The 25,663-nt window shown below is 37.7% G+C and overlaps 1 protein-coding gene across 6 annotated transcripts in view; it reads left to right on the forward strand.

The window, feature by feature from the left end:
* Nucleotides 1-25,663, forward strand: part of Inpp4b (inositol polyphosphate-4-phosphatase type II B) — a 799,925-nt gene that overhangs the window by 697,997 nt on the left and 76,265 nt on the right. For all 6 annotated transcript variants that reach the window (XM_046459556.2, XM_046459553.2, XM_046459554.2 and 3 more), the window contains 5 exons: nt 8,138-8,310; nt 9,436-9,559; nt 10,609-10,726; nt 15,499-15,639; nt 19,246-19,343. In XM_046459556.2, the coding sequence (XP_046315512.1) occupies nt 8,138-8,310; nt 9,436-9,559; nt 10,609-10,726; nt 15,499-15,639; nt 19,246-19,343 (654 nt within the window). The remainder of the gene's footprint in view (nt 1-8,137; nt 8,311-9,435; nt 9,560-10,608; nt 10,727-15,498; nt 15,640-19,245; nt 19,344-25,663) is intronic.

Genomic DNA, 25,663 nt, shown 5'->3' on the forward strand with positions numbered 1-25,663 from the left:
AGGAACCATCAACTATTTGAATGAGGAGCAGCCAGTGTGGTGGAAGGAATAACAAGAAAAATGGTATTCTCAAAAGTGGGATTCGGTGAGGGTGAGTTCAAAGAAGCCTGAGAGGTGGACTTTGGATTTAGCATTGTGGACAGTCTCTGGGGACATTGACAAGAGTGGCCTCAAACCCCAGGGGAATGAGTTGAGAGGGAGACAGAGAAAAGGAACAGGAGACACCACGTATGGACAACACTTTTGGGGAGTTTGATGAAAGGGAACAGAGGTAGGGTAGAAGGTACTGAGGGAAATAGGGGCCACCCAGAGTTGTTTTTAGAGATAAGGAGATTAAAGTGTGCTGAGGGGAAGGATCCCAAGAGAAAAAGAAAATAAGGATAATGCGAGAGGAGGGAGGGGAATTGCAGGAGTGATGCTCCTAAGCACGTAAGAAGGGCTGGTCCAAGCTAGAGAAGAAGTAGTCCATCGTGAGGAACAAGACAGAAGTAAGGGCATAATGGACCGATACTGGGAGGTAGGCAGATGCAGGGCAGCATGTAGAATTATGGTTACTTCCACTATTTTTAACATAGGAGCTCATATTTATAGATTGCTTAAGGTGTGCTAAATACTTTTTGAAAATACTGTCTGTATGAACTCATTTGGTGTTCACAGCACTCATAGGAATAGTTCCACATAATTAATGGACAAGAAGGGGTGATAAAGTCCCCTGATGCCCAGCCATCCCCTATCCACTGGCACCCTGGATCTCAACCCTGGTAGTCTGGCTTCAGAGCCTGCCTTCCTGGCTTTTGTGATGCACAAACTCTGTTCTCCAGGGAGGGGGGGGGAATAGAAAAAAGCTTCTTCTTTAATCTTCCTCCATACAAATCATTTTTGCTATCACCTTTTTAAAAAGAAGTTAAATTTTATCAGGCATGAACTTAAGGTACTCTACAATAATGTCATGAAAATCAGTTCCCTAGGTATCTCCTAAAGTTTACTATAGAATCACACACATACATTAAGATTCAAAATTACTTTTGAAAAATGACTTTGCTTTCTCATAAGCATGGGGATGCTCACTGCCACAGGGAAACTGGTATAGATGGAGGAAAAGGGAAATGGTGCCTCCTACCAGTGGACTTTGGTAACCTGAGAAATATACAGTGCATATTAGGAACGGGAACAGTTCAGTTACTTACCTACCTATCAACATTTACAAGTTAAGTCTCTGCACAAAATTTTCTATTGCATTTGTAAAAATTAAAAAAAAAAATTGGTGCATTGTATTCCCCTGGCCTTGAAAGTTACTGGAAAAATTATTGCTTTCCCTTCTTCACTTTCCTCCTCGGGCTGCCTGTACATCAGTTCTATCAGTATCATTCACATGCATTGCCTCTCTCTTCCATCCTTAGATGCTACACAGCATTTAAATGACCAGAACCATCTGAGGCAGATGCATTGGTGACTTTAGGTAGCTCTGTAACTTGTGACCTATGGAGCTTATTCTCCAGTACCCAGCCTGTTTGTGGGCCAGAGTCCTGAGATTATAGTTTATTTGAGGTCTACAGGAAAAATAAGCCCAGGGAATGTGAATCTTGACTCCTCCTGTTCCAGCACAACCTGAATTCAAAGCTTTTTGTGCTCCCACAAATACAGGGCTTGTTTGATTAATGGATTTAGTTCCAGGAAACTGTCTTAGCAGAATTTACTAAAGGCTTTCAACTTTGTGCTACAAAATGAGGAGTTCAAGCAGGATATCATTTGATGCATTTCCTTTGCTGTTTTTCTAAGAGCAAGACTGGGAAGTTTTATGGCACTGTGTTTTCAGGCTGGCAGGGTTTAAACAAACAAGATGCCCTTGACATGAGGAAAGGTTGCCCTCTGTTTTTCTCATTGCAGTCTACCTTGGGTTGAGCAGTACACTCATTTATAATACATGTGGAAGGTACCAAGAGCAGTCACTTACCCCAGTGACAGTACAATGGTTTTATTTTACGGTACAACTGTGTCCTCCCTATGATACTCTTGTGACCTCTGTGGTAGAGTCAAAGGAAGCACAGCACTCTGTACCGCCTCCTGCCAGGGTTACCATAACCCTTTTTCCATTTCCGGGCCTGATGCCCATTCCTTGTAGATGGGGCCTTGCTTCTTAGCTGAGGCTCTTTTACACATATCTGCACCATTCTGTTTTTCTGCTCACCCCTATCCCTGTGCCCTCCCTATCCCTGTGTAGTTACAGTCCACATTTAGCTTTCCATTTCTTTACCTTGACTATATGCTCAACATTGGCTTCATTTCATTCCTGCTTTCTCTGAGTCCTTGAGTTATCTCAGCCTCCTTCCAGTGCCCCTTACTGCTCCCTCTGGGCAGTTCGTGGCATCTGTTTATGAGACTTGGCGTCACCAATCCAGGCACTGCCCACACTCTCTTCTTACAGAGCCTTCCTCTATGGTGTGACCTTACCACCTTTCCTGAAATTTCTCCACACGTGGCTTCCTTAGTGGGACCAGCAAATGCTACACTCATGAGTGAACGTGGACTTGACAGAGACAAGTGGTCTTGCCTCTGCACTTCTACTCTTCCAGCTTGTCCTGTCTCCCTCCCCACTGCTTTGCTACTTATCACACCCCTTGAGTTGCAGATATTACTTTCCATCTCATATTCCCTTCTCTTAAAGACTCAAGATTAGGGGTCGTGTGTTTCCACTATCAGTATCACCATAGGACTCACGCATAAGACATTCGGTTTGTCCAATGCATGAGTTCTCACTTGGCAGTTAAAGAAGATGCTATGGTCTGAACCTTGAATGTCCTCAAAGGTGCATGGGCTAAAGGTTTGGTCTCCAGAGTGGAGCTATTGGAAGGAACCTTTAGGAGGTGGGACCTAAGCCTAGTGGGTAGGCCTTAAGTCACTGGAGATGTGCCCTTAAAGGGGACAGTTAGAATCTGCTACACACTCCCTGCTGTTGCCATCTGGCAGTCCCACCAGAAGTCCAAAGTGATGGGTCTGCCTCATCTTGGACTGGAACCTCCAAACTATGGGACAAAATAATACCTTTCTCTCTATAAGTCAGTTACCTGAGGTATTTTGTTATAGTAATGCAAAGCTAAAAAATAAACCAGTAGACTTATCATTTGTTAAAATAGATAAATAAAGTTGCTTTTTCAGTTCCTGGGGGATCTAAGCAGGAGATGGATCATGAAGATAGGGAAAAAGTCAGGAGGGCTTGGTGGAGGGGGTTTTGAATGAGCAGCAAAATGTTCAAAGCAGCAAAATCCCAGCAGGTGCTTTCCTTTCCCTGATTACTGGTGTGTTGTTAGCATAGTTTCTCTGGAGATGACTGGGCATTAAGAGACCTCCTATGTGCAGGTATCTAGAAGCTATGACCAAAGCTGGCCACATGCATTAAACCCACACAAAGAAGTTTAGCTCTAAACTATCTGCAGAGGAGGTCTTATCAATAATTGACCCTTCTGTGTTCACCTTCATGAATTTTACAGTGATTTTCACATTGTAAAATTATACCTGCAAGAGAGGGCTATCGCTCAGAGGGGCACTTACATCACCATATCTGGGTTGATATAAGGCATAGACTAAAGTCAGCAATAACTCTGTGAACGTGTTGTCTATCTCCCTCACCCCACCCCTCAAACTTGAACCTTTGTCATCTCTGTGCTGACCTGGGTTTTGGATGTACAGTAAAACCCCCATTGGCTGTGGATTTGGTCTGTGTCTACCTCAGGACATTGGGAGTGTTTTCACTCTCCTCTGAGGCAGTTCTAATCATTTGGCTTCACAGTTCATCATCTCCTTACCCAGGTGAATCTTCTGAACTGGGAGCATTTCTCCTCTTGTCTCTTTACATAAAGCCTAATGGATGTGCAGTCTTTCAGCATTTCTTCTTCCTATGTCTGAAAAGTTGTGACAACAAATATGACGTAGGGCTACAAGCTTTTGTGAAGTTAATTATTTCAAATGAGGAAAGAAGATCAAACACCTAAGAAGAAAATGGCTTAGAAATTGGAAAGAAGGTATTCCGCTCTGCTACAGTTGGTTGATATTTGGCTCTTTTATTTTTCTCCTGAGCAATGTAAGAGCCATTGAGCTCAGAGGACGGGAACATCCTGTACAGAAAATAGATGGTGTGTGGAGGAGGAGAGGGGGCACCCGGCAGTCATTCTTTGAATCCTTCAGTGAGCTTCACTTGAATATGTTAGAGCAGCGAGGAAAGGGCTAGAAAACAGAGCTCTGCTTGGATGGCTTCCAACTCCCTTTACAAAGCTCAGGAAAAGCTCAGCTAAGCCACATGCATTTTATGTTTTCCTGAGGAAAGACTCTGCTTGTTGGTCTCGGGGTTAAGGAGTCTCAGCAAGTTTTTATAGAGACACTAAAACATTTTCTTCATATTTTCCTCTGGCACTGAAAGGAGCCCAGGGGAGAGAATCACATTAAGTGCCAGCTAGGCCGATGAGCTGTGTGAGAGGTTAGGTGAGGGGCAACCTCATGGTGTGTGCGCCCTTAGCTGCCATATCACAAAATGTGTGTGTGTGTGTGTGTGTGTGAGAGAGAGAGAGTCATAAGCACAGAATCTTCCCTGAAACTGGAAGAAATTAAACTCTCAAGTGCGGCTTATGTGTGTTTCACAATTTCTGACTTTTGATGAGATAGTGCAAAAATGACCACCATCTTCATCCTTATCAGGTAATGGCTCGACCTGTTCATGTGTGACAGTGCAGGAGGAAGGATACAGATGGACAGACTTGAGGGACATGTCACAAGAGTCTCAAGACTGTCCAGAGCTGGAGCTTTCTTCTTTGTCCCCAAACATTTTCTTTTTAAAAGAAAGCAGCAGAATTTTCAGGTCTTTGTGCCAGTGATTTGGAATGTTCACTGGAGCAAGAAGACCATTTACGAACCGACTTCAGGCTCTCTTGGCCTGTCATACCCCATTGTGTTTATTTCAAAACCTGAGATTTTTACCTAGAGAATGTTGCCAGAGAAGAAAACCTGTCACTGTTGCAATTGGCATTTGTGGGTGCAGTTTTCCTTTATCTGCTGAACTTAGCTGTTTCTTTTTCTAGAAAATTCTCATCTTTACCTTGCTCATTTACAGAGACTACTGCATAGGAGGCATAGTACTATCTTTTTTATTTTATTTATTTATTTATTTTTGTAGTGCTGGGGATTGAACCCAGGGCCCTGTGCATGCGAGGCAAGCACTCTACCAACTGTGCTATGTCCCCAGCCCTCAGCCCTGGCATAGTACTATCTTGAAGACATTATATCTTGTTCACATCCTTGTAATTTTCTCATTCATAATTAATATTTCTTATGTAGTCATTTTCCTTAAATTTTTGCCATATAAAGTATATATAATTATGCTAAATTGGGATAGCAAAATATTGCTTATATCAGAAGTATCTAACATTGTTTATAGGTTTAGAATATCAGTGCATTTCTTTGTTCCAGGTTTTTACCCCTATTCTAGTGGGACTGCAAATCAGAATTAGTCTCATGGTCTTTCTCTCTGGTTATCCAATGACAATTTGTGATGAAGAGTCAACTGGCTAAAGAATCATGATTATGGATTTAAGAGTGAGGGAAGTAATATCCTAATGCTATTAAGGAAGTCTGCAAAGTTTCCTCTTTTAAAGACAATCAAGAAAAACCAATGGCTCTGTTTATTTTGAATTGTCAGTTAATATTTTTCAAGGGGAAAAAAGTGGACCCCTAAGTTAATTTTTAATTTTCAAACTAGAAGGGGTATATCCCGTTCATGACCAAGTTACTGCCCTCCAGACACAGGAAAATACGCTAGGTGCTTAAACAAAGGATCATGCTGTTTGGGGACTATGCAAGTGTCCAAAATAGTGGCAATCATTTCCTTGAATGGAATGAGTGACCAAGTACTTCTCCCTCAGCCTGATAAAGCAGCGCCACCTACTGCCCAAAAGCCTGACTTTATGCTGAAGCCCTTGAGCAGAAACTGATCTCTACACACACACACACACACACACACACACACACACGCACACAGACAGACAGACAGACACACACACACAAATTGGTTCACAGGCTCTTATCAGTTAACATCTAATCTGGGTCAGTTGAAGTTTTTTCCCTACCATTTCTCTGTGTGTGTGTTTCAGTGTCCTCATTTGTATTAGAAGCAACATTAGAGAGAGTGAGAGACAGAAAGAGATACAATGCAAACAGGAAAAACGTAAAAATGCAGGCCTTTCCTCATTGGTGTCTACCGCTGTCTTTTCTTCTGGAAATAATGATGCAACTCTATGTTCCATTTTACACATAACAGTGATGTAAGAATTAATAGTCAATGCTTGTCTGAATTGAACCATTATTCATATTTCATCCTAGGTGTGTGTTCTTTATTAAATGGTTACAGATTTAATAGATATTTGTGAATTCCCCTTTCTCCATTATTGTCATTCCTAGAATTATATGAAAGCTACAATGTTTTAGCAATAATAACCCCTAGCATTCCTAATGTTCTTTATATTATGACATCACACAGGCATTTGCATAAAGCATTAATAAGAGCATATCTTTTTATTATGTTAGAGTCATTAATTATTCTTTCAACTACTTAGGTTTATTTCATCTAGTCTATTACACCACAACATAAAATAAGTAAGTGGCAGGAGACGTGGTACAACAACGATCGTGGTTCTTTTCATCATTCCCTGTAACTATTTCAAGGTCTAACTGGTTATCGACCACTCACATCATTCATGATGATGCTTCTCCTTTTGTGCTGAGAAGATCATATCATCTCAAACCTGCTCCATAATTAATTTTGCAGCTTGTACTCCTTCATATTAAATTGTATTTGTCACCCTGGTGTTAATTTATTTGTACGTTAATGGGATGTCATACAGCCCAAAATTTATATTTGACAGTTGTCAGGGCTTTGCTCTCCAAACAAACTGAAATAGAATATCACTTGGCTTTGGTATATGATGTAAAGACATGATTGTATAAATGATATATGTTAGAAATAGAGACATACAAATAGCACAGATGGCTTCAGTTTTAATCCATATTTGAAGAAAAGCTGCGTGAATCCCTAATATTGTCAAAACTTGACTTTCTCAATCTCCTGTACATGTTAAGAAGCTTTTATTATATTTAGTGTAACTTTACTCATTCAACTCAAACTCAAGCATCTGCTCCATGCTAGGCACTGTGCTGGGTTCTCAGGATTCAGTGATTAAAAAGTAAATTCCTTCCCCTCTGTGAACTCACTTTTTTGTAGAGGAAAACAATATGCAAGTGGTCCCAGCAGGGAGGGCCAGGAGCTGTGGGCACAGGAGGAAGTGAATGCCACCAGACTTCAAGGGCATGGGCCCAGGAGGAGGGGGAACCCAAGAGACTTCTAGAGGAGGGAGAGCCTAGGTGACATTTTCAGGGGTGAAAAAGAACTTGCCAGGCCAGAAAGTGTTCTAGGAGGGGAGATAGGGTTTGCAAAATCACAGGTGTGAGAGCCACACAGTTTAAGGAGAATGTGTTTTTCACTTAACTTGGGCTCAAGACTGCACATGAAGCTCTGAGAGATGGGATTGGACAGGCAGAAGAGACAATAGAGGATCCGTCATGAGTCTGGACTTTTTTCTGAATGTTTTAATGTTTTTTTTTTTGTTTTTAAGTAAGGAGGCAAGAGTGAGTGATTGGCTTCAAACTGATCAGAAAGCTCCTAGCAACACTATAGAGAGCGGATTTGAGCAGACTATGGCTGGAGGAAGGGGGATCAGTTAAGAAATAAGCAGGGAAAGGGAAGCAATTACACATTACAGAGCTAATTGAATGACCACCTATGGAAGAAGTCTAGTAAAATTTCTGTTTCTAGCATACGAACAGTCCCATGGCATCTTCCACTAAGATATTGGCAGTGCCCAAGTTAGAGATGAGCATTCAGCAAAGGAGGCATGTGAGTGTGTGCAATACCTTCAATGAGAGAGATCCACAGGGTCGCTGGCTATAGACTTTTGGAGTTCAGGGGAGTCACTAGAATTAATCTTTATTCTTTATGAACCCTTTATAGTATGTTTAATTGTGCTGAAAGAAATCATGAATAGGTTCTATGCACTGAGACCTCCCTTCATGAATCCCACGGTTCTTACTCCCCCAGAGGACTGGTATGAGCAGTTGAGCCCCCTCGTCCTGACCCTGAAGGACTGCATGGGAGAAGTGGTGAGCAGAGCCAAGCAGTCGCTGACCTTCGTGCTGCTCCAGGAGCTCGCCTGCAGCTTGCCCCAGTGCCTGACACTCACTCTACGCAGAGACATCGTCTTCAGCCAAGCAGTAGGTGCCCGTGGTTGTTCCTACAGAGCCGGGCTGCATGTGCACATCCTCTCTTTGATGAGGGTAGAATTCTTCCTTTGGCAGCTTTATTTTTAAAGATCCTTTTCTTAAGGTGTGGACACCAATATTTTTTTCTTGTGATAGCTATGAGCAGAAAACCATGCAGACGTAGCTTATGAAACCACCTTCAGTATTTCTTTGTGAAACACTGAGATGGCCAAGTCTCTGTCCATTCCATTGACCAGGGCACAGAGACTGAAGAAAGAGTGATCCATCTTTGTATTATGCTGTGGGGTCTGCTAACATGTCAGGGAAGGGACCTCTGCCTCGTCCTGCAGGTGACAAGCTAGGACTGGGCAAAGGTATCTCTTTACTCAGTTTCCCTATCACTCCCAAGACAGGATTTCACTGTAATCCTTATTTTGTTTATAAAATAAATTTTCAGGGCAGTAAGGCTTGAACCAGGAGCTTACCAGGACTAGCTCTTTTTCTGATAGGACCCCACTACTCCACCTCATGCTGGTGCCATCCTTTTTCCCACTACCTCCACCCCCAGGGTTGAGTCTTATAAACAGAAAACATGCAGGGAAGGAGACAAAAGGCCTCTTTTTAAGCATTCCATTCAATGGGAGAATTTTAACCAAACTGTCTCTGTCCACCATTAAGCTATCTCGTGGCTGGTGCACAGCCAATGGCGCTAACCACATGTCAGGAATTATGCCCTACTCCCTATATAGTTCTTTGTTGTGTCCTTTCAATGACTCTGTGAAATAATTGCCTCTATTCTGCATGCACAAATAATAATTAATTCAGTTTGGAAGTGCTAAGTAACTTTTTGTGGTTTTCTTGGTAGAAATCATATACATACATTTGATGACAAACCCAAACTCCAAAAGCCATGTATTTACCCTTTTATAATACTATCTTCCCCAAGACTTTCATACAGAGCCTTGATGGATCAAAGACTGCCAACTTATTTTATTATGTATATATGTATGAAGACTAGTAACTTTGTTAGAATTTTTAATTAAATCTGTGATGTCTTAAAAGTCTAAACTATTCTAAAATTGAACTAATAAGATTGCTGACCCCAGTAAATTTCTTCAATGATTTTTTTTTTTTTAGCTTGCTGGATTGGTTTGTGGTTTTATCATCAAATTACACACGAGTTTGCACGACCCCAACTTCTTGCAGCAGCTTCATACAGTGGGATTGATAGTACAATATGAAGGACTGCTGAGCACATACAGTGAGTACTGTTTAGTACATGTTACCATCACATCCCTATCCATGATATTTAGCACATCAACTTTTCAGGGAAGTATAAAAACAATATTGTGCCAAGTATTACAGAAATAATGTAATTTCTGGTTTTTACATTCTTTCACCTTGTAACTTACTTTGACATCCCATTATGTTTTGAAAATAGAATTATAGATTATTTCAAAGTAGACTCCTGAGAAGCCTTCTGGCTTTTTTTTTAATATAAAAGGCTCTTTGCCAACATACTTTCAATCAGTGGATTTGAAAATCCTAACGCTGAAATATCTAGAACTACACTATTCATTACTGGACTCTCCAATGGATATGGAGCCCTTGAAATAGGCCTACTCCAAATCAATATATTCTAGATGTGCATCTTGATTTCAAAGATTAGTTTTTTAAAAAAGGAAATTTTACGTAGTTATTAAAAATTCTACATTGATTTTTCAGTTAAAATGGTCTTTTGGATATATTGGGTTCAATAACATATTATTAAAATTACTGTTACTTTTTTATCTTATTTATAAATATGACTGACAGAAAATGTGTGATAATATACATAGTGCATATTCTGTTTCTATTGGATAGAGATGATCCAGAGTCCTACTTAACTATCTCTTTCTCAGGCTTTCTTAGTTTGAGTATGTAGATACAAACCTACCAGGGGCCTTGGGCAGTGGTGGTCAATTCAGTCATCTCTGTGTATAGAAATCAGATATCAGTCCTGTCGATAAAAAGATGTCCAAATGATAGTTTGTTTTATAAAGGTTTGAAAATCTCTCTGTAGCCTCTGAGCAAAAGTGTGCATTCTTCTTCCCTCTAGGGGTACATGGACTTCCAGAAAGTCCATTGAAAAGGTTCTTATTTCTCTGATGAAAACCTTCAGCCGTTGAGGAACAGTATGTGGAATAAATATGCCACCTTCAAAAACCCTTTCACTAAAATATTAGAACAAATTCCAGCAAGAAGGGGTAGTAGCTCGTGACCTTTTCTTTATAAGTATGTTTGTAAAGAGGCACCTTTTTCTTTGTTTAGGTGATGAAATTGGAATGCTAGAGGACATGGCTGTTGGCATTTCCGACTTGAAGAAAGTAGCATTTAAAATAATAGAAGCCAAATCCAATGATGTCTTGCCAGTTATAACAGGAAGACGGTGAGTGTGACCATTTCTTACAGACTGTGCTTTGTTTGGGATGTTGTATTTATTCCTGGAAAAGGAGCCTTGGAGAATTCAGATTTGGCTTGAGTTGTTTTCTTTTGTTCTCTTTTCCTTTTTGGTGAAAAGTAAATACATGTGATGTGACAGGGCAAGATCTTGAAAATCTTCTAGAGCTTAAATGTTTGTAAATTGTAGTCAGGTGAGTCTGGTAATGCTTCTCCATGAAATATGAGAAATTTAAAATAATAGCGTGCATGAGAAGAACATTTTCTCTTTATAGCTATCTAGTCTAAAGCTCTGGATGTTTTTACTTTTGCGGGAATCGTTCATTTAATAGCTCCATAATTCTTGAGATGACTTTAAATTAAATTCAGTTAAAAGCAGCAACATTTTTAGGAAAGATATATTCCTATGTCAGGGGCATATACCACCATTTTTCTTAATTATTTTTGACAATTCATTCTCAGACTGTGAAATTTCCGAGAAGTGTTTTAAATATATAGCTTTGAAGGTCAGTATATGATGGGCAAAATATCAGAAATAATTAAGAAAAATGAAAGTGTGTAAAATAGTCTTCTAGTAGGAGACTTCTATCCCATAGTAAGTTGTTGCAATCAGAATTCCTTCAACCTTCAACTATTCTACTGTTAGCAGTTTTAAGTGGTGCATGAGTTTATTTAAAGATTGAAATATTCTTTGGTCATAATGAAAACGTGAATGTACAAAAGGAAGAAAACTTTTCATGCTAGAGAAAAATGAAGAGGAGGCAACGTCTAAAATTAATGCAAAATACACTTGTCTTCCTGTCTGTGGTAAACATGTGATATTTAAAGTTTATTTGAAGGGTGCCGAGAGTCACACAGTTGGAAGATAGGTGACTATTTCTTACACATAGAGGAAAATAAAAAAGCCAATCCTCAGCTTCATAAAATTAAAAATCTCATTTGGAGATTAATGCTTCATTTGCTATTCATTGGAAGAAAAAGGAATAAAATTGCCCATATACACACTTGGAAATAGTACAGCTCTGTGTATTACAGTGAAGTTTACTGTCAAAAGTGAGAAGGTGATACTTTTCTCACAATTTATAAGGGACACTTACCAGGGCATTTGCAGATGAAGTGCAGAGGGCTTTTTCTGAGGACACTCCTCAAGCAGTATCTAAGTTCTCAAGTTGTCACAGAGATGGGAACAGCCCCCCCCCCCCCGAATGACAGCGTGGGTAGCTTGGCAAATCCTGCAATTGGGAGGAGTCACCTCAAACCACCATGTTAGGAATAAAGGACTCCATCAAAGGCATACAACAATTTTAGAAGCAGTTATTCGTGAAAAGGTAGGATATATTGGACAGAAGCAGTGGGGATCTGTGGTGCTTTTCCTGAGGGCTGCTCCCACCAGGCAGAACTGCCCTCTCTCAGTTTCACCAGGACAAAGCCCATTCACTAACCCTTTGCAGCTTCACTGTCCTGGAGAATGACTTCATTTGCACTGGAGAACAGGAAAAAGCACAGTCTTGAAAATTGTTAGAAACAACAGTGATTTAGACAGTTCCATTCACAATAGAATCATAAAGAATAAATAGGAATAAATTAAACAGGTTTGTCTAGGAAGTGTTTACCAAGCACACAAAATAATTACTGAGAGAAATTAATATGATACAGTTATAATGGAGAGACAGTCTGTGCTCAGTGTTTGGAAGACTCAATATTGTTTAGATGGCATTTGTTTCCACAAATGGATCTATATAGATTTAGTATAATTTCTGGCTAAATCTCAGGAGTCATTTTTGCAGAAATTGGCAGAATAACGTAAAATTTTATGTAAATGAAAAGGACCCAGAATACTCCCCAAAATTTGTACAGAGGATTTATATTTTCTGGTTTCAAAATTTGCAATAACACTATAATAATCGAGACAGTATAATACTGGTCTAAGTATCCGTATACATAGGTCATCAGAACAGAATTTGGAGTTCAGAAATAAACTCTCATATTTAGAGTCAATTGATTTTCAAGAAATATAACTTAATGGTGAGTGTAGAATCTTTTCAAAAACGATGCTGTAGCAATTGGTTATCTATATGCAAATACAAGAATTTGAACCCACATACAAAAATTAACCCATGTAGATCTAAAAATATAAGCTAAAACCATGAAACTTCTAGGAGAAAATATAAGTTGGCTTACTAATGAGTTCTTTAGACACAAGAATCAAGGTGCATCAAAGAAAAAACAGATAATAGGACTTTATGAAAATAGTAAACTTTGAAGCATCAAAGATATCATTAAGTGAATGAAAATACAAGTCACCGACTGAAAAACATGAAAATCATATATTTGAAAAGAACTTGTTCCCAAAATATTTAGAGATAGCTTGTATCTCAATAAAAATGAAAAAAAAGAAACCCTAATTTAAAAATGGGCAAAAATTTTAATAGATATTTCATCAAATACATTTTATGAATGGTTTGTAGCACATGAAAACATACTTAACATCATTAATCATTAGAAGAATGAAATTAAAACCACAGTTATTTACCAGTTTACTCACACTAGAATCATCATAATCAAAAAGTTAGATAATAACAGATGTTGATAAAGACATGTAAAACCTAGAATGTTCACACATTATTGGTGAAAATGTAAAACGGTACACCACTTTGGAAATAAGCAGTTTCTCACAGAGTTAAGTATGAACTCGTAGGTGTATATACCCATAAGAAGACAAAGTTTTTGTTCAAACAAAAAAATTTTACTGGAATGTTCACAACAGCATTATTCCTAATAGCCCAAATCATGAAAATATCCCAAATTTCCATCAAATAATGACAACATCGGCACATTGTGTTATAGTGTATCTATAAAGTAGAATGCTATTTAGTAATTGGAAACAAACTGCTGGTATACACTATGATGTGGGTAACATCAAAAACATTATGCTAAGTGAAAAAGCCAGATGGAAAAGTCTACCCATTGTATGAAACCATTCATAGGAAATATGTAGAAAAATAAACCCTGTAGAGACTTCCTGAGGCTGGCAGTCAGAGGGGATTGACAGGCATGAAAGATCCATTTAAGGTGATGGAAATGTTCTAAAACTGGATTATGGTTATGGTTGTACAACTCAGTAAACCTGTTAAAGCTCTGGATTATGTCATTAAATGTATGCATTTATGTCAATTGTATCTTAAGCTAATACAAAGTTATCACAGAAAAATTACATAAAGTGTGTCACCTTCAGAGTAACTTGCACATGTGTACTGTCTCTTTGATGCTTAAATATTCTTGAAAGACTTGAAATAAACCCCATCCTTCTGTTAGCTGTGCTATTCTAAGGAGGGTTGGAAACAATTAAGCAAAGAGCAATAATGTGTCCATCCATCTGAAGGTAATGTTAACATCCATATTTGCTCGATTGATGGTGATTCCCAATTCTCTTTCATAGCTAGGAAGTCTACATTTCCATTCACAATTCACGCTATATCAGAAGACAACAAACTTCAAAGTATGCGAGGAACTACTCTTGCTGAGCATATTTTATGAATAATGATTTAAATTTTCAACTTTAAACATTAAAGGTTATTTTTAAAAAACGTTTTATTGATGTACTATAGTTGTAAGTAATATTGGGATTCATTGTTACATATTTGTACTTGCACACAATATAACAATATAATTTGGCCAATATCATTCCCCAGTGTTTCCCCTTTTCTTCCTCTCCTCTTCTCCCTCATCCTGGTCCCTTTCCTCTGTTCTACTGATCTCCCTTCAATTTTCATGTACATTCCCCTCCCATCTTTCTTTGTCTTCATTCTCTCTAAGCTCCACATATGATAGAAAACATGCAATCCTTGACTTGCAGAGTTTGTCTTATTTCACCTAATGTAATGTCCTCAAGTTTTATCCATTTTCCTGAAAATGACATAATTTCAATCTTTTTATGGCTGAATAAAACTTCATTGTATACATATACCACATTTTTTTATCCATTCATCCACTGACTGACACCTAGGATAGTTTCATAGTTTAACTATTAAGAATTGTGTTGCAATATCAAGGATATGCATGTATCATTATAGTATGATGACTTTAATTCTTCAGGATAAATATCAAGGAGTGGTATAGCTAAGTTATGTGATAGTTCTATTCCTAGTGTTTTGAGGACCCTCCATACTAATTTCCATAATGATAATGTTTAATAAAGATTTCCAAAGAAAATATGCTAGTAGTATGTGAATGTTGCAAAATGATCAAGACTCTCAAAGGTTACACCTTAAATAATTGAACCATTTCATTTCCAATAGGCTATCACGAACAGGGTTTATCAATAATAATCATGAATGAGCTGTGCCAAAATTTTTTTTTGTAAATGATTTGGTTCATCAGACTTCACTATACTGAAAATATCCAATATCCAATATTCAATTACTTTCTTTATTTTGGGAACTGATGAGATTTTAACAATAACTCAAGAAAACAAATACCATGGCCATATCTAAGCACATAGCCCTGGGTGTTAAAAAATGAACTAAATATTCTTCCTTTCCTGATTGAGCTCAGAGTAATGTAGAGAAATCAAACATGGAAACAAATATTTGTGATTCTCTGTGCCAAGCAATTTGGTGAGGATATGAAGGAATGCTTCTTGAATGAATGAAAATAGAAATAAGCAGACAAAACCCCAAATCTGGGCTACATTCCAATGAATCTATAATGATCTGAAACACGAAATAAGCCATGCTTCCTCCCTGTCCTTCCCTTCTGCAGTGAACACTATGTGGTAGAGGTCAAGCTTCCAACTGCGATGTTTGAGTTGCTACCTGCACAGATTAAAGAAGGACAGTTACTCCGTGTGCATCCAGTACTTTTTAATGTTGGGATCAATGAACAACAAACTCTTGCTGAGAGGTAAGCTTCAGGTACAAGGTTGATTTCAGTTGTTCTTTTTTCCTTTTTAGGCTATGTGGGGAAATCCCACATGATTCTGCATATAGGATTTAGATATATTTATTGGTACCATTCTGCATTTTATTAATTCCAAGTTAACCCATATAGCAAGGTAAAATATTCATATTCAAGGAAATATGGCCCAAATTTAAATTTAAATTTAAAAAATTGGGGTACATGTAGAGGCTAATAGCAAAGCAGTCACGTGGATCAACTTTTTTTTTTACACTTGCTAGTACAATGTGTGTATTAAATTTGAGAACTTTTTATGTTCATATATATATATTGGCATTATAAATCCAGTTATATGTGTTAAAATTTTATGAACATAGTCTGTTTTTTCCTTGTTTTATGTATTATTATAACTATAGTAGGATAATGTTAACATGTCTTTTAATAATGACTTCCTCAAATAGTGAAAGACTTTATGCAATTCCATGAGGCATTGTCAAAAAATACTTATTCTTTCGGAGCAGAAAACTTCTTCACCTTACCTAATTTACATATAAAGATTATAGAAACTGTGGATAAAAGTTTATAGAACACAGGTGTAAAAAATTTTAGAGAAAGAAGTGATCATCTTGTTTAAGCCAGATGTGGTAGCTCACACTTGTAATCCCAGCATCTTGGGAAGCTGAAACAGGAGGAGCGAAAGTTCAAAGCCAGCCTCAGCAACTTAGCAAGGCCCTAAGCAACTCAGTGAGACCCTGTCTCTAGATAAAATACAAAAAAAAAAAAAAAGAGGGGTCTGGATGTGGCTCAGTTTTCCTCTTGTGTTCAATCCCTGATACAAAAGAAAAGAAAGGCCTGGCTGGAGAAGTCTCTGACAGGTAAACTTTGGACAATCTGAGAGTCTTTGGTATTTAAAATGATTTCTTAACTCCCCATAAGTAACTGTTCTAAAGTGTGTGGCATATTACTTGCTATGACTTGTTAAATATATTTTAGATCTTCATTACTGTCTTTTACTAAACTAACATTTCTGCTATAATTGTAGTTCTCTTGAATTTCAATGATGCTTAACATGCCTCTTGTTAGCTATTATTTTCAGACTCTCTCTTTGCTTCTCCCTCTTACCCACAAGATGTTTCCTGGAAAACATAGGTTTTCATAATTTTCATTTGGCAGTTAACAAGTAGATGATGAAGCTTTGTATTTTATGTTTGATTTCAATCCATGTGGAAGCTGTTAGTCTCTTTTCTTTACTGTACTTATATATCAAAATATAGTTGTATGCATAGTATTGTACATGAAGTTTTCTTTGATAATTAAACACTTTTTAAAATCAGTATAAAAGTTTGTATTGTGTGTGTGTGTGTGTGTGTGTGTGTGTATAATCTTTTTCCTCATATCAAATGATATTCCTGAACTTAACTCACACAACTTGGGACAAAAAGAACCAGTCTAATAAATAGTGTCTTTTTGATATAGCAAAACTTTTTTGGTACACTAGAGTATGGTATATTTGGGGTTTGAATTAACTCATAGACAAGGTAAAACTTAAAGATAAAAAAATTAATTGCTCAAACTTCAGGAGACTGGGAAATCTAAGAGCCAGGTCTCAGCTGCATTGGTCTCTGATGAGGGCAGATGTCTGATCACGTTCCCCTGTGTGCTCACATGGCCTCTTCTTTGTGTAGATAGTGCAGAGCTCTCTGGTGTCACTTCTTGTAATGTACAGGATCAGAGCCTACACCCATAACGCCCAACTCACTTACTCGGAGGGGGGCCCCATTACTAAATACAACAAAACTAGGGTTAGGGTTTCTGCACATGGATTTTACTAATCTTACTTCAATGAGGATGCTATGTTAAAAACACCAGTTCACTCTGGTATCTTTAAAAGTTAGAAAAGTGTATTTTCAGTCTGGAGAAACTCTTTTAATTTTCCTATGACTATATTCATGTTCTCCAAGTTCAATTCATACAGATATTAAACATTGGCTCTGCCAGGCACTGCCATGTCCAGCTATGGGACAGAGGGAGACAAGAAACGTGGGATGTGATACCTGTGCTGAATGAACTACAATACATTAAGGAGGATGAGTCAGCCAACACCACGTTACATTTGACTTTCGCAATCATCAAAGATGCTGAAAGGACATAAATAGCATAGGAAAGAAATGGGAGATGAGTCCACGTGGAAGATCCCTTGGAAAACAAGAGCTTTTCCCTGCTTTTTAGAATATGAATTAATCAAGCCAACAAGGAAGGTTAGACATTCTAGTCAGAGGAGGAAGAGCATGTGAACAGTCTCAGAGGTGTTAAGACAATGCTGAGAAGGGAGAAGGGTGTAACTATACTCCCATGAGTGTGTTTGATAGCTTTTGTGGAGAGTTCAGTCCTGAACAAAGGGACCAGACTTTGTCATTACAGGGAGAAGAGAAGCATTGAAGTTCAGTGAGCTGATAGGGTGATATTGATTCTTTCAGCATTTGGTTTATGTATAATGCAATGCCGGGTCCACAGCTGATACTGAGCAAATATTTATTGAATGAATGAATGATCTCGTCATGCTACATAATAGACAAAAAGGGAAGGAGGCTGGAGGTATATCACTGGAGCATTTGGGAGGCTTGAGGAGAGTAATTAACTACCTAATATATAGTGACAGTGAAAAAAAAGGAAGGGAAAGCAGACGTGGTAAATATCAATAAATAGTGGGTAGGATGGGGGAACGAAAGGAAATCCAAAATGGTGCCTGGATTTTGAACTTCAGTTAAATGACAGGATATCGGGGATAGGTCTACAAACAGTCAATAAGAGGAAATGGATTCAGGTTTGGGTTATGTTGCACATGAAGTCAGTATAGGAGGGACACAACTCACACTGAGAATTCCAATCTAGAAATATGGATTGGAATGTAGATACGTACTGGGAGCCATTTATACAGCATCCTTTGGACTTTTGAACTTGGGAAATTGTCAAAGAGAAGACAGGGACACATGAGTAGAAAGGTTTATCTTAAAGAAGGACTAAAAGAACCCTGGTACAGAGAGGTTGGTCTTAAAATTTAGCAGGAAAAAAATATCTGTAAAAGTGAACTCCTCTCTGTGGGTATAGGGCTCTCCATGTTCCTCTGGCAGTTGACAGTGTACAAGACTGCATGCAGCACAATGCCCTGTCCTGGTCTTCTGAAGCATTCCCAAGCTGCCATGGGTAATGAGGAAGATTGAATGGATTCAAAGAGAGAGAGGGAGGGAGGGAGGGAGGATTTTCTATGCATGCAGAGATGCAGCCCTGAAGAGGAGGTGCAGGGTAAGGAAAATTAACATTCACCGGATACTAGTTTTCTACATGCACAGGGGGTTATGTTTGCATATGGTGTTTAGTCAAAGTTCACAGGCGATGATGTGAGACTAGTTTGGTGTTGTCAGAGTGATTGGTGGAATCAGGGCCGTGGAGACTAGAATAGGCTTGAAATCAAATTTGTGAAATGTAGCTTAAAAAATGAGTTACTTTCTCTTAGGAAGCTATTGTCATCTATTTATAAAGCAACGATTAAAAAAATGTTACTTTTTGGAGCTCTTCTACAATCCATAAGTACTTTCTTTTTTCTACTTTTAGGTTTGGAGATGTCTCTTTGCAAGAAAGTATTAACCATGAAAATTTTGAACTTCTGAAAGAATATTACACAACATTTATGGAAAAGATGCCTCCTGATTGTAAGTACATGAGTTGTAGAAACAATAACAATAATTTATTGATTATAAATCTTCAGGAGAGGTCAGGCATCGAGGTCAGTGACTAAAGAAGCATAGGCTGGGAGTTGAGCGTGATTTTGAGATTATGAGAACCAAAAAGATTGATTGCCAAGGTAGCCGGGCTGACGCCTGCCTCATTACCTTGATTGCACTTTAGAATATGTCCCACAGCTCATGCAGGGACATTAACTTCAGTGCCATTGGAAAATGACAAAAATTTAAAGTTTAGAACTTAACATTAGAAACCTCTATTGAGCCTAATAAAAATTTTTGCATAATTCTTCACCATATAAAACACTTAAGTAAATCCTTAAGTCTCCAATTTGCAAGATAACGTCAGACATGTCACACACTGTATAAAGAGAAAATCAGAAAGAACACAAGTTACACAATGTAATGCCCAGTAACATAAAAGAAGGAGCCAATTTACTGAATATACTTATTGCAACATTTTACAGGAAGAACTTAAGGCATTCAAGCTTATAGAAATGTGTTTTACATTTTTTTTTTTGGAAAAGATTTGGCCATTGTTTAATTCTGAAGCTCTTTTTCCTATACCATTAAGTACATAACACTTAAGTAGTCCAACATCAGACAATTAAGAATGTCTTTGGAGTTCATTTGCAAATAAGTAAAAATATGCTGAGATATTGAGATATTCACAATGGTAATAAACTAGATTTTAATAAAGTAGGGAATATTTTAACATTTCAACCAAAAATTATAATTGAAATCTACCTGTCATCCAATCACAAGCCATTTGTTCACTGCCTTACAGTCTTATAATTACTTTGTGATAATATTAGGTGGCAGAATGTTAGGTCTTTTCATTAACCCAGTGAACGTTGAATCAGATTTCTTCAGTGGGCATATGCATGTCCATGTGCAAACAGAAAGTTTTACTTTTAGTTTTCATACTATAATTTTTATATTATTTTATTTTCCATCAAATTTTTTTGTCAAAATGAAATTAAGCAGGTAGAGGTTTTTTAGCAACCAGCACACTTTGAATTATAAATTTGTTAATTACCTGAAAAGTTACTATATTATGTATAAAACGCTTTTGCTTTGGTCATTAATTAAAAAAAAGAGTTGACCCTAACTTGGATGTTGGTGAGTCTTCAGTCTGTTTATAAGTTATTTGTAATTTGGAAGTAAATCTCAGAATTTTTATCAACTTGATTTCTGTTTATCTTGTTCTTAAAATGTATGTGTAGTTCCTGGATTAGCAATAGCAGCCTGACCTGGGGACCTGTCAGCAATGCAGACTCTCAGGCCCCACTGCAGATGTACTAAACTTACCCTGAACCCATATTTTAATAATCTTTCCAAGTGGTTCCTGACCCACATTAACTCTCTTTTTTAGTTGTAGATGGGCACAATACCTTTATTCTACTCATTTTTAAGTGGTGCCGAGAATGGAACCCAGTTCCTCACATGTGCTAAGCAAGCGCTCTAGCACTGAGCCACAACTCCAGCCCCCTGATCCACATCAATTCTTGAGAGCCAGCAATGGTCATTGATATGTCATCCTCATTCAAAACCTATGTTAAAGTCCATGAACAACACTTGTACCACCTGTAAAAGAATCATGGAGAATATTGATGAAATATTGCCTGAGAGATGAAATACAAAATAATTCTATTTTCAATGTAAATTAAACTTCTCATAAAAATAAATATTAAAAATTTAAAAAGATAAAACCTTATATATTAGCAATTAAATAGTTGTCCATTTGTATCAATGAGGAATTGTTTGCAGGACCTCCTGCAGATACAAAAATCTATGGATGCTGAAGTACTCTATAAAAATGGTGTAGTATTTGCATAAACCCTGGGTACATACTCCTGGATGCTTTAAATCCTCACTAGATTATTTATAAAAGCCATACAATCTAAATGCTATGCAAATAGTTGTTACGCCATGTTGCTTATAGGAAATAATGACACAGAAAATCTGTACATGGTCAAATACAGTTTGAGTCAGTTAGCAGTGTTTTAGTTTTCTGAATATGTTTGGTGGCTGATTGAATAAACAGATGTCCAACCTGTGGATGTGGAGCACTGACTGTATAATCAAGTGTTTTTAGAAACTTGAAAATTTACTCTTTGAATACAGGATGGCCTTTCGGGTCATACCAGTTCCATTTCATTATTTAGTCAGGAGTCTTAATATTACTGGATTTTCCTTTTTTGTTTCCTATATTTTTGAGACAAAAATTCACGGCAGAATGGAGTTGTAGCATGACTGTGGTACATCTGAACCAGGATGTCAACCCCATTTGTATAGTTATGCTGACACCTGGGGGCTAGGCCTGAGTTAGAAACATTGCAGGCCAAAGCATGATTTGAGTTGTACTCCATTTGAGGACAAAACCACAAAGCTTGTGAGTAGAGAAAGATTAGAGTTTAGGCCATTTGCTAAAAGGGAAGGAACTACTATACTGGGCCATATCCACAATCCATAAAGTTTATTGTTTTCTCTCACAGTAAAATCAATGGATAGTTTCTGTCGATATTTAAGATTAATTCTCTTAATAAATCATTTTTCCTTATTAATCCATTATGAATGTGCTTTCCATTAATTTATCAACCTGTTTTCAAATGATTTATGCATGAAATAGTTGAATTCTATAAGACTTTGAGGAAAAACAATAATTTTTTCTCCAAAGACTTTTTTTTTTAACCTTAAGGGATGCCCCTTACTTTTCTTATATCAAGACATAAAGATACATCCCATCCCAATATATTCACTCCCAAAAGGCTTTCATCTTTTTGCGCTTCTCTTTTTTTATTTGTTCTTTTTAGTTACACGTGAAAGCAGAGTCCATTTTGATGAAATTATACATGCATGGAAAATATTTATTGTAACTAGGGCCCCAGTCTTATGGATGTACATGATGGTGGGATTCACTGTGGTGTAGTCACCTGTGAATCTTTTATTCTTTTGTTTAGAAAAATTTTCAGGACTAAAATCATATTCTTCCCCAAATCTTCTCTATTCCCATTATATGTAGTATATTTAATGGGCAGTCTCAGTTCAGCAGTCTACAAACATGGGACAGGTTTATTTTGGTGACCGTTATCAGGTTTACTGAACACTTGAACCTTTGGAGTTAGTAATTGGGGGAGGGAAGTTGAAAGAAACTTGGTCATTATATACCTTCCAATATGTTCATCATTGTCTAGTAATTTGTGACTCACATATTTAAAAAGTTCAGTGCAATTAGAGTAAGTACTTAATCAATTTCATATTATTATTATCCTCCACCCTCGGCTGTGGACAGACCATCAGGGGAAGGCTTGGTAAAGCAGGGCAGCTCCTGTGTCTTTGTCCTGGAGAAATCATGGGATCTCAAAGGATATCTCATGGAATGTCCCTGTTACAAAGAGGCAAGCCAAGTAAAGGAATCCCAGGAGAGGGCATTTCCTTCCCTGAAAATGATGTGAAGCAAGTCATACATGTCTAAAATTGCCACCGGAGAGAACTGCTGCTGCTGGCCCCTTTTCTGTGCTGTGAATGCTCCCTCACAATTTTTTTTCTCTAGTGATGCTGCTTCCCAACAGCTGCCATCCCTGCACTGACTCTGAGGCACAGTGATCTCTGGGAGCTGCTTCCCCTCAGGCCCTACCTGTGGTATTCACTGGCCCCTTTGATCAACTGGGAAATTCCGTGGGGCCTGTATTTGTGCTTCTCCTATTTGCTCTGATCTTCCCATTGAGCTTGATGATCTGAGACATCTTTCAGACATCTTTCAAGCCCCTTTCTTGCCTCCCTAAAACATGAAGGCATTTAATTTTGCATTATAAGTAAACTGAAAAGAAAAAATAAAGCACTTCTGTAAATCACCAGCACAAAAGGCTCCGTGTTTCGAGACGGTTATTGCATCTCACATATAATCCAGAGCTTTTGTAAAAGGAGCAGATTCAATGCTTCTTTCTCTGTGCTTTAAGGTTGGAAGGACCAACTGTCCATTGTTCACATCCAAGCACTTTCTCTAATAGTAATGCCCTGTACCCAACACAGAGGGAGATTGGAATCATAATATCGGTTTATTAAAACTTGACCACTTAACTGACTCCTTTATTCAAACAAAAAGAATGGATTGTGTAGCACTTTTGACTGCAAAGGAAAACCAGGCAGGGCTTTGTTTTTAGCTATTCTAAATTATTTCTATATTAATTGAAAATTCTTTATATGTATAGGATCTCTCCTCCATTATAGCAATAAGAATTCCACATGAAATGCTTTTTTAGAAAAAAATTGAAAAACTTAGTTTGCAATGCAAGTGGGTAGAATGTTGTCATGTATTTCATTGTATGTATGTGATTTTTGCTGGAAGTCTCACATTAAATGGAGCAGGTACTGTTGAAGATCATATTATGTATAAAACTCTGCCAATCACTATGGATGATGAAGATGAATAGGCCTGTCCCCTAGTAGCACACAATTTAACGACTCAGTGTCATCAAAGAATAATCTGCATTAACTCTGAACCTCATTTCAGAAAAAAATAGTTCCTATTTTAGAGTGTTGATCCTTTTTCTGAATAATTTGATTTTATTGTTTTTTGCTTCCATTGTTCAAAGAGTTTTACTTTATCCTTGATTGTTTCTGACATTCATGGTCTGGTTACGCATTGTCATAGCTTTCATTTCTGCACTAGGAAAAATAAAACATCCTGTACATTCATTCCATTTACAAAAATAGGAAAAGAGAATGCAAATTTAATAGTTTATGGATAATTAATTTTAGATGAATTATTTAAACAGTTTTTTCCACAGTCTGCATAGAAAATGATAACAGACATTGTGAAAGGTAATATCTGTAACTACAAGAAAAGTAGGGCTATAGAGCCTGCAAAGAATGGAGGAGTTATTTGACATTGAGGCCAAAAAGAAACTAAAATGAGAGGCATATAATCCAGGGAAAGGTGAGCAAGAATATTAGATGTGTTGAAGACAAAGAATAAGGATTAAAGAGAAGCTATTGGATTTGGTTCCTATGAATGATTGATGACGTTTAATGGACTAGTTTTAATTAGCAGGCTTTTAAGAAGAGAACACATCTTGTATAAGTAGAGAGAGAGAGAGTAAAAGCCACACCTTAGGAAACTCACCACTGAATACCAAGAGAGAAATGAGAAAGTAGGCGGAAAGCAATGAAATGAAACAAAAGGGTTTTTGTTTTGGCTTTGATTCAGTTTTCCAAGAGGAGAGGTCAATGTTTGTTCAAAGACAGATGGAAATTTCATAGTGCTCTCTATGGGCTAAGAACCTACTCTTGGTGTTGCTGAGAGGTTCTGGAGAAGGTAGTAGTGGTGAGTCTCCTGTAAGTAGCCAGAAAGTTCCAAGAGAGTACAGAGGACTAGACCTCCCGTGTAAGGCAGAGACTGAATATAACCTGACAGGGATGAAAGTAGTCTTCTTGCTTCTATATAATGAAAATGGCCATGCCTGGCTGAGGCCCCATTCACACCTGAAAAATTCCGGCAAAAATCCACAGTTGCTCTGTGAAACTGGTGTTCTACACATCAAAGGTTTGAAAGGTTACAAAGGGGAGCTCGGAGTTGGTCTTCAAAACCCTGCTGGTCACCGCTGGTTCTCAGGTCTCACAGCCCTTTGGTGAATTTAGAGGGAAAAGCCTTAGAAAAAGATTTTTTTTTCACATATCCTTTGCCAGTTTAAAAAATCAGGTCAATCATGGTTTTCCTTGGTAGCCTGTTAACTTCTTTTAACACAATTATTGAAATATACTTCTTAAATATAATTTGTAAAAAGCTGTGCATGCCTATTAAGAAGTCTGACATCTTTTACTGAACTAACACTTTGTTAGCGGAGTGTAATTTAGACTAAAATATTCTTAGCCTTTTGGACTTCTATTCTTCTTTTCCTCCCTCCCTTCTTTTCTTCCAGTGCTAGGGACTGAACCCAGGGCCTTTCACATGCTAGGCCAGCACTCTACCACAGAGGGGTTCCCTCAGCCCCTCAGTTAGCATTTTCTATTTTTACTATTTCAATTTTTTCTTAACTCTCACTTTAAAAATTGATACATGGAGTAAAGCTGGCTCAAGTCGGGATAAAATTAGAGAGATTTAATAAATGTTGGAATTCAAAATGAATGGAATTTATAAAAAGAAATGGTGCTCTATTGGGACAAGTAAACCTGCAAATAAGAGGATTTCACAGAAGCAGATGGAAAATAAAAGCTTAACTATAAACACAGTATAGGACATAAAAAATTAGGTTAATTAGATAAAAAAATTGAACAACTCCCTGTAA

Source organism: Marmota monax, unplaced genomic scaffold (assembly GCF_021218885.2).
Source record: "Marmota monax isolate L192 unplaced genomic scaffold, Marmota_monax_Labrador192_F-V1.1 WCK01_AAM20220418_F8-fsc00039, whole genome shotgun sequence".
Taxonomy (NCBI): domain Eukaryota; kingdom Metazoa; phylum Chordata; class Mammalia; order Rodentia; family Sciuridae; genus Marmota; species Marmota monax.